This window comes from Protomyctophum bolini, assembly GCF_963924005.1.
Source record: "Protomyctophum bolini genome assembly, chromosome: 15".
NCBI lineage: Eukaryota > Metazoa > Chordata > Actinopteri > Myctophiformes > Myctophidae > Protomyctophum > Protomyctophum bolini.
The window spans coordinates 3,172,436-3,189,578 of NC_137876.1; the positions used below are offsets into that span (position 1 = coordinate 3,172,436).

The 17,143-nt window shown below is 53.6% G+C and overlaps 3 protein-coding genes across 3 annotated transcripts; 1 reads left to right on the forward strand and 2 right to left on the reverse strand.

Moving 5' to 3' along the window:
- Positions 1-768: 768 nt before the first annotated feature.
- On the reverse strand, positions 769-2,904 carry LOC308329216 (eukaryotic translation initiation factor 3 subunit B-like; the record flags this gene model as incomplete). The annotated part of the gene is made up of 1 exon (XM_080783421.1): positions 769-2,904. One exon carries the CDS (start codon positions 2,902-2,904, stop codon positions 769-771), a length of 2,136 nt encoding a protein of 711 aa, XP_080639547.1.
- A 5,245-nt stretch (positions 2,905-8,149) lies between these two features.
- LOC308329217 (deoxyhypusine hydroxylase-like) lies at positions 8,150-9,094 on the reverse strand (the record flags this gene model as incomplete). Its single annotated transcript, XM_080783422.1, has 1 exon — positions 8,150-9,094. The coding sequence occupies one exon, from the start codon at positions 9,092-9,094 to the stop codon at positions 8,150-8,152; it is 945 nt and encodes a 314-aa protein (XP_080639548.1).
- A 254-nt stretch (positions 9,095-9,348) lies between these two features.
- LOC308329218 (inorganic pyrophosphatase-like) lies at positions 9,349-10,754 on the forward strand (the record flags this gene model as incomplete). The annotated part of the gene is made up of 2 exons (XM_080783423.1): positions 9,349-9,352; positions 9,832-10,754. The coding sequence occupies 2 exons, from the start codon at positions 9,349-9,351 to the stop codon at positions 10,752-10,754; spliced, it is 927 nt and encodes a 308-aa protein (XP_080639549.1).
- Positions 10,755-17,143: the final 6,389 nt, after the last annotated feature.

Here is a 17,143-nt window from a genome sequence, read left to right on the forward strand (position 1 = left end):
GTACTAGAAACTTTACATTCATATTGAAATCATTGATGCATTTTTATAAATTTTATATATGTATATGCTGTATATGCTGTATATATGCTGCTAAACTTGAGGTCTACGGGCAAATCTAGTGCCCATAATTTTTAACTAGAACTAAGATGAGAGAACATATTACTCCAGTTTTGGCATCACTGCACTGGCTTCCGGTTGTTTTTAGGATTGATTTTAAAATGATTTTACTTGTCTATAAAGACCTACATGACTGCCTGCCTAAATATGTCCCAAACCGCCCCCCTAAGGTCTTCCACTGCTGGCCTGCTCGCTTTGCCGAAAAAACTAAAAAATACGGGGAAGCAGCTTTTTGCTTCTACGGGCCGTCGGCATGGAACAAACTCCCACTGTACCTTCGTCAGGCAGCCTCTAGACATTTTTAAAGCTCAGCTCATTACTGCTTGTGTTTTTTAATGTCGTTGCCTTGCTTTTCTTTTATTCTCCATTGTTCTGTAAAGCACTTTGAGCTGCATTTCATGTCATGAAAGGTGCTGTACAAATAAAGTTTTATTATTATTATTATTATTATTATTATTATTATTATTATAATTGCCCGTTAACTTTTCACGCAGTGATTCTGGCAGAGATCTCAGATTTAATTGAGATCTCAGAGAGATACTGGCAGATCTCAGATCTGTGAGTGGAGTGGTACGGGGGATATACTGACAGGGATACTGGCAGATCTCAGATCTGTGAGTCCAGTGGTACGGGGATATACTGACAGAGATCTCAGAGAGGAGTCCGCTCTTCGCCGACAAAGAACTCCATGGTCTCCTCCTCCCAGTCGCTGGTGTCGCCGCCGTCCCGCCGGTCGGTGTCCACGTTTCCTCTCAGCTGGAGGCGGAGGTCCCGGCGCTGGCCGTGCTCCCGCTCGGCCCTCTGGCGGTACAGCCGGTACTGGTCCACGGCGTCCCTCCGCCGGTCCACCTGCTCCTTGGAGGCCTTGGACTGGCTCAGGCGGTCCTTCTGCTCGAAAACCTTGGAGTAGCGCTTCAGGTCCTTGCCGATGGCGGCCACCTCGCCGTCGCTGAGCAGCGTGGGCGGCCGCGGCCGCCACAGCATCTGGCAGAAGCGCTCCTTGGCGTTCTTCTGGAGCAGGCGGCCCTGGAAGCTCCACAGCCAGTAGGCCGTGTCCACCTTGTTCTGCCACCAGGACACCGAGGTGACCACGTAGCGGCCCGTGGGGTCCCACTCCACCTCGCCCGCCGTGTAGTGCTCGCCCGTGTTCATCAGGGTGCAGTCGGACGCGTCCAGGAAGGCCAGCTGGCCGTTCATGCCGCCGCCCTGCAGCCCCGCCAGCACCAGGAACTGTCCCCGCGGGCTCCAGAAGAGGGCGTTGGCCTGCTGCGCGGCGAAGGTCTTCAGCAGCTCCACGCTGCCGCCGTCGCTCCGGATGTGGTAGACGGAGGCGCCGTAGCGGCTGGGCGACTCCCCGTGGACCACGGCCAGGCGGCTGCCGTTGGGCTCCAGCGCGAACGTCACCACGCTCTCCTTCATCTCCACCACGTCGACGGGCACCAGCTTCTCCCGCAGGCGGAAGATCTCGAAGTGCGTGACGAGGCCCTGCGTGCCCTTGGGCCTCTTGTCCACCTTCACGCACAGGTAGTCGCCGTCGCGCTGCCAGTGCAGCTTGACGTCCACCACGTTGAAGGCCTTGCGGGCGGCGATCTCCAGGCGCGAGGGGATCTGCACCAGGGCCACCCGGGCCGGGATCTGGTTGTCCAGCGACGGCACCCAGAACGCCAGGACGTTGTCGGCGGGAGACCACGAGAAGTCCTTGACGCCGACGATCTTCATGCTCTTCTTGTCGAGCAGCCCCATGGACGGCGTCTCGTAGACGCACAGCGCGTCCTGGCCCAGCCGGGCCACGTACCGCCCGTCGTGGCTCCACTTCAGGACGGGCCAGTGCGTGTGCCCGCCGGCGCTGTCGCACTGCAGCGTTCTCTTCAGCAGACCGGACCGGATGTCCCAGACGTTGACGAGGGTCGGAGGCGGCAGCTCCTCCTTGGAGTCGGCGGGCGGCGGCGGCTGGCTGTAGGTCACCACGTACCTCTCGCAGGGGGAGAAGTCGGCCAGCGTCACGCCCTGGTGTTTGAACCGCTGGATCTGCTTGAAGCTCTCGCCGCCCCAGAGCGCCACGCCTTGCCGCGGGTGGAAGGTGGCCAGGTAGGTGCCGCGCGGGGACCAGCGCACGTAGGACTCGGTCCACATCTGCCGGTCCTCCAGCGCCAGCGGCTCCCCTCCCGCCGCGGCCGCCGCGCCGTCCACGTTGCAGCAGAAGACGGCCGTCCTCTGCCCGCCCTCGTAGATCACGCTGTACTGGTCGCAGCTGTCCGGGTCCAGGAGCCAGTGCTGCAGGTCGCCCGTGTCCCTCAAGGGCTGCGTCTCCTCGGAGGGCTCCCAGTCGGCGCTCTCGCTCTCCGTCATGTAGCGGTCGAAGTCGGTGAGCGTGGCCACGGCGAACGTGTGCTGCTTGTCCAGCTTGAGGCCGTCGGCGGCCGCGGCGGCCTTGCGCGCCTCCGCCGGCGTGGCGTACTCCAGGAAGGCGTAGCCCTTGGTGACGCCGGCCTCCGTCTCCGGGTAGAAGTCGGAGACGACGGTGCCGTACTTGGAGAAGGTCTTGAGCATGGTCTTCTTCAGCTTGTCCAGGCGCTCGGGCCCCACCTGGGGCACATTGTCCACCACCACGCAGCTGGCCTCGGCGCGCTCCGGCTCGCCGGGGCGGTCCCGCAGGAGGTCGGCCAGGAGCTCCTCGTCCGTCACCTCGTCCACGAAGTCCTCGGGGTCGCTGAACGAAGGCTCGTCCGTCGTCGTCGCGTCTCGCGTTTCAGCGAAAGGGTTCTTCCCGGGGGTGATTAGATTCATCGTTCGGTTTAGGGGGTTTTCTGCACAGAGTGAGATTATCAAGAGACATGTAGGGTTTAAATTCGAGACGTGGCCTAGGCTACATCATAGCGTGAGGACAGAATGGCATGCCCATATATGGCTTCGTCGGATGTCACAAGTCACACCCGTGTGAAGTGAGAGGCACTCTTATCATCGTACATCATCATGCATCATCTCATCCTGGCCAATCAGAATCGTATAGTTCCATCCCCACCCAGCTCCATCCTAGTTGTGTCTGAATAGTTCCATCCTAGTGGTGTCTGAATAGTTCCATCCTAGTTGTGTCTGAATAGTTCCATCCTAGTTGTGTCTGAATAGTTCCATCCTAGTTGTGTCTGAATAGTTCCATCCCCACCCAGCTCCATCCTAGTCGTGTCGGAATAGTTTCATCCCCACCCAGTTCCATCCCTAGTTGTGTCTGAATAGTTCCATCCCCACCCAGCTCCATCCTAGTTGTGTCTGAATAGTTCCATCCCCACCCAGTTCCATCCCTAGTTGTGTCTGAATAGTTCCATCCCCACCCAGCTCCATCCTAGTTGTGTCTGAATAGTTCCATCCCCACCCAGCTCCATCCTAGTTGTGTCTGAATAGTTCCATCCCCACCCAGCTCCATCCTAGTTGTGTCTGAATAGTTCCATCCCCACCCAGCTCCATCCTAGTTGTGTCTGAATAGTTCCATCCCCACCCAGCTCCATCCCTAGTTGTGTCTGAATAGTTCCATCCTAGTTGTGTCTGAATAGTTCCATCCCCACCCAGCTCCATCCTAGTTGTGTCTGAATAGTTCCATCCTAGTCGTGTCGGAATAGTTTCATCCCCACCCAGCTCCATCCCTAGTTGTGTCTGAATAGTTCATTCCCCACCCAGCTCCATCCCTAGTTGTGCCTGAATAGTTCCATCCCCACCCAGCTCCATCCCTAGTTGTGTCTGAATAGTTCCATCCCTAGTTGTGTCTGAATAGTTCCATCCTAGTGGTGTCTGAATAGTTCCATCCTAGTTGTGTCTGAATAGTTCCATCCCCACCCAGCTCCATCCCTAGTTGTGTCTGAATAGTTCCATCCCCACCCAGCTCCATCCCTAGTTGTGTCTGAATAGTTCCATCCTAGTTGTGTCTGAATAGTTCCATCCCCACCCAGCTCCACAGGTGGCAGAATGCGTAGACCTGCAGGGTGACGGGCAGCAGCAGGCTGTAGTAACACAGGCCGCGGCCACTCGTACAGCCCCGTGGGAAGTCCGGGTCCACAGCGGCGGAGAGGAGCAGGCCGCACAGCGACAGCCCCGCGGCGGCCAGTGGCAACGTGTATACGGGACAACAACGCCTGGCGAACATCATGACGGGCTGGCTCCGGGCCGCGTGCGTCGTAAGCTGGATCTGAGTTGACCGATCTGCCCGGCGGACTGGCGTTGTCTCGTGGACTTAATGCACGCGAGCCCAGCCCCGTGGTGGTGCGTCATCTTATGACACATGGTTCCATATTTAGCCATGGCTTCAGCCTGGTCCAGAGCCGTAGAGGAAGCAGGAGATTTACGACATCGTGGGGGTAGAAAACTAAGCGCTGTTCATGCAGCCTGGAGAGAGACAAGCTGGAGTTGGAAATACATTTTTTCAACGAGGGCGGCCAAATAAGGCATGTGTGCAACATGACAACTGTTTTAAAGTGTTGTACAGTGACAACTAAAGTCTCTGTAATGTTTATGTTGTACTAGTACTAAACGTAAAACGATCTAAAATAAAAGAGATTTAAGATCATTAAAGCCGGGCTGTTACCTGACTACAACTTCCGGTCCAGGATTCCCAATGCTCTTCGCCAATATAAGTCTATGTAGAGGATAGAGCCGCCATTGGTCACTGGTTTTCAGTCAACGTTTTCTTTGCCCGACCAGGCCGTCCAAATCCGAAAACAACGCGGCCAAAAAACCGATGGAGTCCGTGACGTGTCGATGACATCACCATCCATTATGCTAGAAAGGCCCCGGGACTCTCGCCTGCCTTTCCATTCGGCTCCAGAGAACGTGACCATGAGCGATGACGACACATTCCTCGGCCGCTTCCCGAGTCCTCCCGTCGGTTCCCGGACGGCGTGGTGCGACTCCTCCCACGTGACGCAGGGGGGGCGCGTCGAGCCTGAGCGCCCCCATGCAGAGCGGACCGCCGCCGCCGCCACCGAACGCGAGGAGCAGGAGGAGGAGGCGAGCTACGAGTGTCCCCTGTGTTCCCTGGTCTGTCCGGACGGCACCATACTGCAGGAGCACGTGGACCTGCACTGGGAGTACGGCAGCGCGGAGGAGCAGAGGTGTAGGGAGCGGGAGGCCCGGCAGGAGACCCCCATACAGGGGGGGGCCTGGCAGGGGTCCCCGCCGCAGGTGGTCGAGCGTAAGGCTGCCCGGCCCGAGAAGACGCAGCTCTTTGGCTTGAACGGCTACGGGTCGCGCTATCACAATCAGAAGAAGCAGGAGGGGGTTAAAGCCTCCACCGCGTCCCGAGGACGACTCCCGGTCAACTTTCACAACAACAACAGCAGGAACAGAACGACGGTGATGGACGACGACGACGACGACGGCAGGACCAGGACTCGCGGTGTGACCGGCGCCCTGTTGGAGCACTACCGGAGGGGGAGGGGCGGCGAGGAGGCCTGCAGGGCGGACTGCTTGTTGTCCCGCGTGTGGCTGAGCGCCGAGGCGGACCACTTCTGCACGTCGGACCTGGACCGAGGCTGGGGCTGCGGCTACCGCAACGTCCAGACGCTGCTGTCCTCGCTGCTCCGCGTGAGCTCGTTCGCCGGCCGCCTGCGGTCCCTGCCGTCGGAGAAGAGGATGGCCGCCGTCGTCCCCGGCGTCACTCGGCTGCAGGCGCTGATCGAGGCGGCGTGGCGGGAGGGCATGGACCCGCAGGGCGCGTCCCACTTCGAGGGGCGCGGCGGGCGGCTGCGGGGAGGCCGAGCCTGGATCGGCGCCACCGAGGTCCACGTGCTGCTCACCTCGCTGGGCGTCAGGGCTCAGGTCTTGGACTTCCACCAGGCCACGGGCCCGGGCGGCACCCACCCCAGGCTCTTCGAGTGGGTGAAGAACTACTTCTCCTCAAGCGCCGGAGGGCATGCGGGCACTGCCAGCCCGTCGCCGCCGCCGGCCCTCCTCGTCCCTCGTGCATCAACGCCACAGACATCCTCGCCCGCCCTGCGAGGAGGAGGAGGCCCGATCTCGGGGGAGAGGAGGAGAAGAAGCCCTGTCAGGCCGCCGCCGATCAAGTGTGCTAATCCCCGGAGCACCCTCGGAGGAGCCCAGGAGGTGCGGGGCTATACTCCCCTCTCCCTCGGAGGAGCCCAGGAGGTGCGGGGCTATACTCCCCTCTCCCTCGGAGGAGCCCAGGAGGTGCGGGGCTATACTCCCCTCTCCCTCGGAGGAGCCCAGGAGGTGCGGGGCTATACTCCCCTCTCCACGCCGCCTACAACAAATGTTCCCCGTGGGGGACATAACACGCGTCCGCGCGTCACGCAGACCTCCCGACCCCCTCTCTACCTGCAGCACCAGGGCCACAGCCGCAGCGTGGTGGGCATGGAGGAGAGGCGCGACGGGACCCTGTCCCTGCTGCTGCTGGACCCCGGCTGTCCGTCCGCCGCCAGGGAGCTGCGGCTGGGCACGGCCGCGGCGGCGGCCAGGGCCGTCGGGCGCATGCGGAAGCTTCCCGGGCAGCTGAAGCACCCGCAGTACCAACTGGTGGTCGTGGAGGAGGAGGCCGCCGCGCTGTCTGCCCAGGAGATGGGCGCGTGCGTCCTGAGGTCAAAGACGTGGCGAGCCCAAAGGATCCCGTGAGTTCCAGCCGGGTTTGTCTTCACTGTGGTGGCTCTATCAGGGGGTGTATACCGTTGTCATATATCACGATACTTCCTCCCTAGGGCTGCAACGATTCATTGATTAATCGTATAATCGAATCATTCAATTAGTCGTCAACTAATTGATTAATCAAATCGGCAACTAATCACTAGAGTTTTTTTTCCAATTTATCATAGGTGATTTCCCACTTAACCATAGTTTTAAGTGTTAAGTGTAACTAAACTAAAGAGTGATCCATCTCTCTTCCCTTACAATCTGATGATAGTTGCACAGTAGCGACTGCAAAGCTAAATATGACACATAACATAACGATTATAGTATCAAGAACAGAACATATGGCTTGAATATTTATTTTTAAATGACATATTTGAGTTCAGAAGAGTTACTGTTCCTTCTAGACTGACACATGTGTAGCTATTCTTTAATTAAATGTCAGAATAAGCCTAAAGACACCAGGAGTTGCTTTAATTATTTTAAAATGTAGTCTATTTTATTTGAATAGCTGGCCTAATAAGCAGCTAATCAAATGAAAATTTGAAAGAATTATGTTTTTTTTGTTAGTTAGAACATCTAAAAAAACCTAAAATATATTTTTAACCCTTTGACTGGACACTCTTAATAAGATCTTATTGTGCATTGGGCCAGATTTCGCGACTTTTTGAATGACAATAGAAATATGTGCGATATGACCACAATGTCAGGAAATGTCTCATTTTCAAGCTGCATGTCTGTACTTTTACAATGAAAAAATAATTATGATTCTAGCATTTTCCATTGTTTACTAATAAGCATTTTAGTACAACTTGGTTTCAGTGAACAGTGAAACCAATGTGATGATGAGATGATGTATGATGATATAAAAGAGCACCCTCACTTCACACGGGTGTGATTTTTTTATTATAATAGGCTTGGGAGACTCTGTAATGCCGCTTGTAAATAGTGCTTTTTTTTTGCTTTTTAGCTTTTAGCGTCTAGTTAGTGTAATTGCTGACGAACGTTCTCAAACAAAGGACTGTATACACCTTTATCACTGCATGCTAACTAGTCCATGTCTATTAGCCCTGTATGCTAACCAGTCCATGCGTATTAGCCCTGTATGCTAACCAGTCCATGTCTATTAGCCCTGTATGCTAACCAGTCCATGTTTATTAGCCCTGTATGCTAACCAGTCCATGTTTATTAGCCCTGTATGCTAACCAGTCCATGTTTATTAGCCCTGTATGCTAACCAGTCCATGTCTATTAGCCCTGTATGCTAACCAGTCCATGTCTATTAGCCCTGTATGCTAACCAGTCCATGTCTATTAGCCCTGTATGCTAACCAGTCCATGTCTATTAGCCCTGTATGCTAACCAGTCCATGTTTATTAGCCCTGTATGCTAACCAGTCCATGCGTATTAGCCCTGTATGCTAACCAGTCCATCGACGTACTGGAACTCGTCACTGTCCTCGTGCTCCAGCATGTCCAGGGCGACCTCGCAGCTCTCCCGCACCACCCGCGCTGCGTCCCCGCGGTAGCGCCGCAGCACGCCGACACACTCGTCGCGGCCGACGGCGCCCAGCGCCTCGGCGGCCTCGTGGCGCACCATGGCACTCTCGCCGGGGCGCTCCAGGGCGGCGCGCAGCGCCGGCACCGCGGCCGGGTGCCGCATCTGGCCCAGGACGTACGCCACCTCGTGGCGGAACAGGGCGCTGTCCGAGGGGCGGGCCAGCAGCAGGGCGGCGCCCAGCGCCAGCACCGCCTCCTCGCCGCCCCGGTTGCGCAGGGCGAACATGGCGCGGTAGCGCTCGAAGAGCGGCAGGCTCTCGTCCAGCAGGAACGTCCGCAGCTCCGCCACGCTCTTCCTGGGCGCGGGGGGCGCCGGGTCCACGGACAGGTACGGGTTGGGGTCCGCCTTGGCGGCGCCCCCCTCCTCTCGTTTCTCCCCGCCACTCCCTAGCCACTCCAGCCGGCCCACGGCCAGCTGGCAGGTCTCGGCCACCTCCACCGCGGGGTCCCCGCTGTACTCCTTCAGCAGGTCCAGGACGGCGGGGTCGCCGATGGCCCCCAGCGCCTCGGCCGCCTCGTGCCTCACCATGGGCTCCTGGCCCGCCGCGTCTCTCAGGACGCGGGCGAGCGTGGGCACGGCGCGCGCGTCCTGCATCTGGCCCAGGCAGTAGGCCAGCTCGTGTTTCAGCAGCTCCGAGTCGTCGCCGAACGCCTCGCAGATCCACTCCACGGCCGCGGCGCCCCCTAGGTTCCTCAGGGCGAACAGCGCCCTGAAGCGCCGGGCGAGCGTCTGTCCCGGGTCGACCAGGACCCGGCCTGCTGCTGCCGCCGCTTGTTCAACCGCCGCAGCCATGTTCAATGTTGTCCAGGACTTTACCTAATCTCAGCTTCACGGGGGAAACAAACTGGGCCAGCACGGTGACGCCAAACACTGTTATACTCACGTATTGCCTCGTCTACGATCATATATTATGCCAACCACTAGTCCTTTCTTGAAATGACACCTCTGTTGTGTCTTCTCCATATTTGGGCATATGACATCAGTTATATCCATATTTGGGCATATGACATCAGTTATATCCATGTTTGGGCATATGGTACTTAGGGATGGGCATGTTAAGATATCTTTGAGGTGCGCTAGCCCCTCCTATATACAGAATTTGTCCGCACACGTCTCAATATTTTTGCCAAGGAGAAATTAGGTCAAATGTCCACCAAATATGACATAAATTAGTGGCAACACAAACATTAAATGGCCAATTGGCCTAAACCCTTCAATCCGCCACGAGCTACACGGTGGAGGAGCGAGGGAGGGTCAACCAAGGGGCCAGCTATAATGTTGAAGCACTGGGCCCTAGTGGTAAGAGGAAGGACTGCAGGCGGACCCGTGGATTCTTGACGAGGAAACCCCGTGCAACCGAGCGCCCAATGTAAAGCCCAGGTGCACTCTGGGTGCACTTCCGCATTTGGACACCAAAATTTGGTGTCCAAATGCGGAAGTGAAATGCTGAATCAGCGAAAAGACGGTACTTCCGGCAGCCTTCCGGGTGCTTCAAAACGCCACTGAGCAACTTCCACTGACATGAATAGCAGAGGGGGCGGAGCTTCGCGCTAGTTTAGTCTCTATCCTTTTAATACTCTATGGGGTCAACACGTTGAGCTACCGTCTGTTCTTCAAAGACGCCGACGGCAAGTACATCTCGCCGTTCCACGACATACCGATGTACGCCGACGAGTCACAGGGCCTCTTCAACATGGTGGTGGAGGTGCCGCGGTGGACCAACGCCAAGATGGAGATCGCCACGAGGGAAGCCCTGAACCCGATAAAGCAGGACGTGACGCAGGGCGAGGTGCGCTACGTGGCCAACGTGTTCCCGCACAAAGGCTACATCTGGAACTACGGCGCGATACCGCAGACGTGGGAAGACCCGCGCCGCGAGGACGCCGACACGGGCGGCAGCGGCGGCGACAACGACCCGTTGGACGTCTGCGAGATCGGCACGAAGGTGTGTTCCCGCGGCGAGGTCGTCCGGGTGAAGGTCCTCGGCGTTCTGGCTGTGGTCGACGAGGGCGAGACCGACTGGAAGGTCGTGGCCGTCGACGCGGAGGACCCCGAGGCCGGCGCCCTGAACAGCATCGGAGACGTCCAGAGACTGAGGCCCGGCTACCTGGAGGCCACGGTCGACTGGTTCACCAGGTACAAGCTTCCGGACGGGAAAGCGGTGAGCCGCTTTGCCTTCGACGGACAATTCAGGGACAGGGACTTTGCCGTCGAGACCATCCGGAACGCTCACGGGTTCTGGAAAGCCCTCGTCGAGTCCCGACAGACCGCCGCCGCCTCCGCCGCCAAAGGATTGAACTGTAAAAACACGCGCGTGTCGTCCGGCGGGAGTCCTCACCACTGCTCGGAGGACGAGGCCAAAGCTGTGGTCGACAAGACGAGTCCTTGTGGATCAGAGGAGCCCGTCCCCCCGGCGGTCCACCAGTGTTTCTACTATGAGAGCAACAAATAACCCAAGAGAGAGATAGTGCCGGACCTGGACCAGAATGTGTCTCTCAGACTTGAAGATGTGGTATTATTATATGACCAGATCGAGGGGTGCATGCTTTTGGTTAGACCTACCACATTGGTCCGATATCTCAAACCCTCACGCTACCCCTAACCTCCAACTGGGCAGCACACGTAAACGGTAAACCTAACATTGATAATATTAAACTGTGGCTTTCAATAATGTTAAAAAGGTATGTCTTTTGAATCTAATAATATGTTATGTTTCTACTGCATACAGTGGGAAGGTGAAGTAGTGCTTGAGGACAGTGTGAAATAAGCTAATGATAGTGAATGTTTGTGTGAAATAAGCTAATGATACCCTACAGCAGTGATACTCAACCTCAGGCCCGCAGGCCACATCAGGCCCGCGGGACCATTATGACTGGCCCACCAATGAAAATCTAAAAAAAAGAAGAAAAAATAATCTGGAAAATGAAATAAAAATAAATAAATCTGAATGAAGTTATCTTTAATTACATTATTATAAGTAATACTATTAGAGTTGTACTATTACTCGAACGAAAATAAAAGCTTGGGGGGGGGGGGGAGATGCAATGCAAATGAAAGACATATACTGTGTATCCCTATTCCCTGACATAATTTTATAGCTAAACGGACAGAATTCTATTTTATTTGAATGATGAAACCCAGCTGCCATTAATAGTTGGAAATGGAAATGGAAATTGCGGAAATGGTGGAAATGGTGGAAATGCGGAAATGGAAATTGCGGAAATTGCGGAAATGGTAATTGCGGAAATTGCGGAAATTGAGGAAATTGCGGAAATGGAAATTGCGGAAATTGCGGAAATTGCTCTTCACTTATAGCTATCTATTTTCAGGTAGATTGTTTTATTTTACTCATAGACAGGCAGGCAGACAGCTACTCATAGACAGGCAGACAAATAACTACTCATGGACAGACAGACAGGCAGGCAGGCAGGCAAAGAGCTACTCATGTTATGTTATTATGTTATTATAACAGCTACTCATGTTATGTGCAATAATTTGTGCAGTTATGGAAACAGCTCTTTGTGTTTATGCAAGAAAATGTAACACATTTATTTATTTACATATTGTGTGCATGCACATTGTACTTTGATACATTTTGCGAAAATAAAGCAATTGAAAGAGAGAAGTTATCAAGTATCATTAATGTCGTCATTTTATCTACTGGCCCCTGGCCCCTTGCCATTTTTGTAATGTGGCCCACAGGTAAATCTATTTGAGTATCCCTGCCCTACAGGTCCGTGTGAAATAATCTAATGATACCCTAGAGGTCTGTGTGAAATAAGCTAATGATACCCTACAGGTCTGTGTGAAATAATCTAATGATACCCTACAGGTCTGTGTGAAATAAACTAATGATACCCTACAGGTCTGTGTGAAATAATCTAATGATACCCTACAGGTCTGTGTGAAATAATCTAATGATACCCTACAGGTCTGTGTGAAATAATCTAATGATACCCTACAGGTCTGTGTGAAATAATCTAATGATACCCTACAGGTCTGTGTGAAATAATCTAATGATACCCTACAGGTCTGTGTGAAATAATCTAATGATACCCTACAGGTCTGTGTGAAATAATCTAATGATACCCTACAGGTCTGTGTGAAATAATCTAATGATACCCTACAGGTCTGTGTGAAATAATCTAATGATACCCTACAGGTCTGTGTGAAATAATCTAATGATACCCTACAGGTCTGTGTGAAATAATCTAATGATACCCTACAGGTCTGTGTGAAATAATCTAATGATACCCTACAGGTCTGTGTGAAATAATCTAATGATACCCTACAGGTCTGTGTGAAATAATCTAATGATACCCTACAGGTCTGTGTGAAATAATCTAATGATACCCTACAGGTCTGTGTGAAATAATCTAATGATACCCTACAGGTCTGTGTGAAATAATCTAATGATACCCTACAGGTCTGTGTGAAATAATCTAATGATACCCTACAGGTCTGTGTGAAATAATCTAATGATACCCTACAGGTCTGTGTGAAATAATCTAATGATACCCTACAGGTCTGTGTGAAATAAGCTAATGATACCCTACAGGTCTGTGTGAAATAAGCTAATGATAACGCATGTTTGTTTGAAACAAGCTAGTGATACCCTACAGGTCTGTGTGAAATAATCTAATGATACCCTACAGGTCTGTGTGAAATAATCTAATGATACCCTACAGGTCTGTGTGAAATAATCTAATGATACCCTACAGGTCTGTGTGAAATAAGCTAATGATACCCTACAGGTCTGTGTGAAATAAGCTAATGATACCCTACAGGTCTGTGTGAAATAATCTAATGATACCCTACAGGTCTGTGTGAAATAAGCTAATGATAACGCATGTTTGTTTGAAACAAGCTAGTGATAGAGCTCACACAGGTTTGAGAACCACTGCATTACCGTAACCAAGTCTCGTAGATAATTGCAGTTCAATGCCTGATCCGTATATCATGATTGTAACATATAGCCATTCCATGACGTCAGCACATTTGGAAACCGCAATTCACCGTCTGACAATCTAGTCTAAAAAAGATGCTATGCCAATAAAACAATAAAAACCTAAAAAAATTGCCACTCTCTGTATTTAAATGGGGACCGTACCTATGTTCCCTCGGGTCCGCGTCAATATGCCGACGGTCCGATCGACAACCTACCTCAAACCCTCACCCTAACCCTAACCTCCCCCGGGGCAGACACCTAAATCTAACCACCCACCCTCTCCCGACCCCCAGCGCACCTCGGACCAATGCTCCTTCTGAGGGAACATAGGGCTGAGGGAACATAGGGCTGAGGGAACATAGGTATGACCCCTTTAAATGTGATTGGGACAAATTGATCATACATTACCCTCGTCACCCAATAAGCTTGCATAATGCCCATTTTGTAAAACCCTCGGGTGAAGTGCTGGGCGCTCCTATCGTCATACACATCCTCACATTCCATGCTCAGCCAATTTCAAATCATCGCATTCTGTGGGGTACACAGACACACAAAGCTGGCCATAGGAGGGAGGGGCTAGCGCAGGGGGGGGGGGGGGGGGACATCGTTACGGGACTGTAACTCAAAAGAGTGCAGGTGCATTTGGTTCCATCTGTACAACACTACCATAGTTAAATAACCAACAAGAATTTACAAAATTCGTTTTCTTCAACAGGTGGCTGGCATCTCCCTTAGAGATAGGGTGAGAAGTTCAGTCACACGAGAGAGACTCGGAGTAGAGCCGCTGCTCCTTCGCCTGGAAAGGAGCCAGCTGAGGTGGTTCGGGGCATCTGGTTAGGATGCCTCTCCCTAGGGAGGTCCTCGAGGCACGTCCCACTGGGAGGAGACCCCGGGGCAGACCAAGGACCACGTCCCACTGGGAGGAGACCCCGGGGCAGACCAAGGACCACGTCCCACTGGGAGGAGACCCCGGGGCAGACCAAGGACCACGTCCCACTGGGAGGAGACCCCGGGGCAGACCAAGGCGCAGTTGGAAGAAACACATCGACCCACTGGCTTTGGAACGTCTCGGGATCCCCCCCAGGAGGAAGTCACTATAATGTTGCTCTGGAGAGGGACGTCTGGAGCACTCTGGTGGAGCTGTTGCCCCCGCGACCCGACTACGGATAAGCGGTTGAAGATGGATGGATGGATGGATTTTACGGTGTAGTTTGGAAGTCCCAGAGGTTTAAAAAAATCACACTTGTGTGAAGTAAGCGGTGCCTCATGATGATGATGTATTGATCCACGTGACATACACACGATGCCACCACGTATATCGGCTACACTGACAATGAATTATATCTCCGAACTGGCCTGGGAATAGTCCCTGGATCCCCCAGGATTAAATGACTACAATGTTGCTGTGGAGAGGGAAGTCTGGAGCTCTCTGCTGGAGCTGGAACCCCCAATGTGGGGTTCAGTGTCTTGCCCAAGGACACTTCGGACATGTAGGACAGGAGGAGGAGCCGGGATTCGAACCGCCGACCCAGGGATCATTGGACGACCTGCTCTTGCTCTACCTCCTGAGCCACAGCCGCTCCCGGATGGATGCACTTACGAGGGCCCGGCCCCTCGAATGTCACTCCCGAGGTCGTAAAAACAAAGGGCCACTAAGACGAAGCGCTCCTTTTCCTGTCGAAACGATCCTTCATCTGCGACTGCCGCTCGTGACGCTCGTCGATGCGGTGCTGCAGCTGCGTCATCATGTCCTCGCGCAGCTGCGTGCCCTTCCGGTCCCACGACTGCATCCGCTGCGACAGGTCCGCCTGCATGCGCACCTTCTGCTCCTCCCAGCACTCCTGCATCTGGGTCATCTCGCTCAGGATGCGCGCCTCCGTGGCGTTGAAGCCTCCGCCCGCGCTGCGCACCTCGCGCAGCGCCCTCTTGCTGGCATCCAGCGTCCGCTGCATCTCCGTCATCTTGGCCAGCGGCTCCTGCTGCTGTTCCCCGCCGCCGTCGGCCCCGCTGCTGCCGCTCGCGTCCCCGTCCCCGTCCGCGTCCCCACCGCCGCCGGCGTTCCTCGCCGCCTCCTTCCTCGCCGCCTCCTTCCTCTTCTCGTACTCGTGGAGACGGTCCAGGATGGCTGTCTCCTTGCCGCTCCAGATCACGCCCTGCCGCTGTTCCTGCAGCATCTGCCTGGCGGCCGACTCGTCGAAGCGCTCCGGCGCCTCGTTTTCCTCCTCCTCCTCCTCGTCCATTCTCGCCGCCGCCGCCGCCTCCTCGTCCTCCTCGGCCATGCGCGAGCGTTTCAGAGTGTGTCGCGTTTCCGAGTGGAGTCTATGTTTATGACCTTGTCGAGAAGTGTAGTATTGCTGCTAACGAGGCTACCACGTGTTCCAAGTGGCGCCTGAATGGTATTTATATAGCGGTCGTGGTGACGTAACGCTATCTGTTGAACCAATGAGGCTCATAAGCATCAGCCTGATGGCCTCAGAAGACTAATATCTCCCTGGAGCCATATAGGCTCCGGTGGTGGGGTGACCACCGCTCCGGTGGTGAGGTGACCACCGGTGGTGGGGTGGTGGGGTGACCACCGCTCCGGTGGTGGGGTGACCACCGCTCCGGTGGTGAGGTGACCACCGCTCCGGTGGTGAGGTGACCACCGCTCCGGTGGTGGGGTGACCAACGCTCCGGTGGTGAGGTGACCACCGCTCCGGTGGTGAGGTGACCACCGCTCCGGTGGTGAGGTGACCACCGCTCCGGTGGTGAGGTGACCACCTGTAATAACGTGGAGGTGGTTAGTAAAAAGAGAGAGAAGGGCTGTGTGAGAGCGGTGGTTTGCTCTTCACCGCGGCTCAGTGACGTCATGTTGTAGTTTTGGGTGAAGCGGTGGTCACCTCACCACTAAAAATCCAGACTATGAATAACGCTTAATTCTGCATCCAAGCAGACTTGAGAGAGAAGGGGCCCTCCGTAATAACGCGGGAAGTTTGGGAAATAAATCCTATACACCCAAATCAGCTTATAGTGAATCGAGCCCATATAGTGTTTTGTATTTGTTTGTTGGTGGCTCTGTTCCATTCTGGTCTAATAGAGTCCGTGTTAATGATACTAATGAAGGCTCTGTTCCATTCTGGTAAAACAGAGTCAGTGTTAATGATACTAATGAAGGCTCTGTTTATTCTGGTCAAATAGAGTCAGTGTTAATGATACTAATGAATTAAGGCTCTGTTCCATTCTGGTCAAACAGAGTCAGTGTTAATGATACTAATGAAGGCTCTGTTCCATTCTGGTCAAACAGAGTCAGTGTTAATGATACTAATGAAGGCTCTGTTCCATTCTGGTCTAACAGAGTCAGTGTTAATGATGCTAATTAAGGCTCTGTTCCATTCTGGTCAAACAGAGTCAGTGTTAATGATACTAATGAAGGCTCTGTTCCATTATGGTCAAACAGAGTCAGTGTTAATGATACTAATGAAGGCTCTGTTCCATTCTGGTCAAACAGAGTCAGTGTTAATGATACTAATGAAGGCTCTGTTCCATTCTGGTCAAACAGAGTCAGTGTTAATAATGCTAATGAATGAAGGCTCTGTTCCATTCTGGTCAAACAGAGACAGTGTTAATGATACTAATGAATTAAGGCTCTGTTCCATTCTGGTCAAACAGAGTCAGTGTTAATGATACTAATGAAGGCTCTGTTCCATTCTGGTCAAACAGAGTCAGTTTTAATGATACTAATGAAGGCTCTGTTCCATTCTGGTCTAACAGAGTCAGTGTTAATGATGCTAATTAAGGCTCTGTTCCATTCTGGTCAAACAGAGTCAGTGTTAATTATGCTAATTAAGGCTCTGTTCCATTCTGGTCAAACAGAGTCAGTGTTAATGATACTAATGAAGGCTCTGTTCCATTAT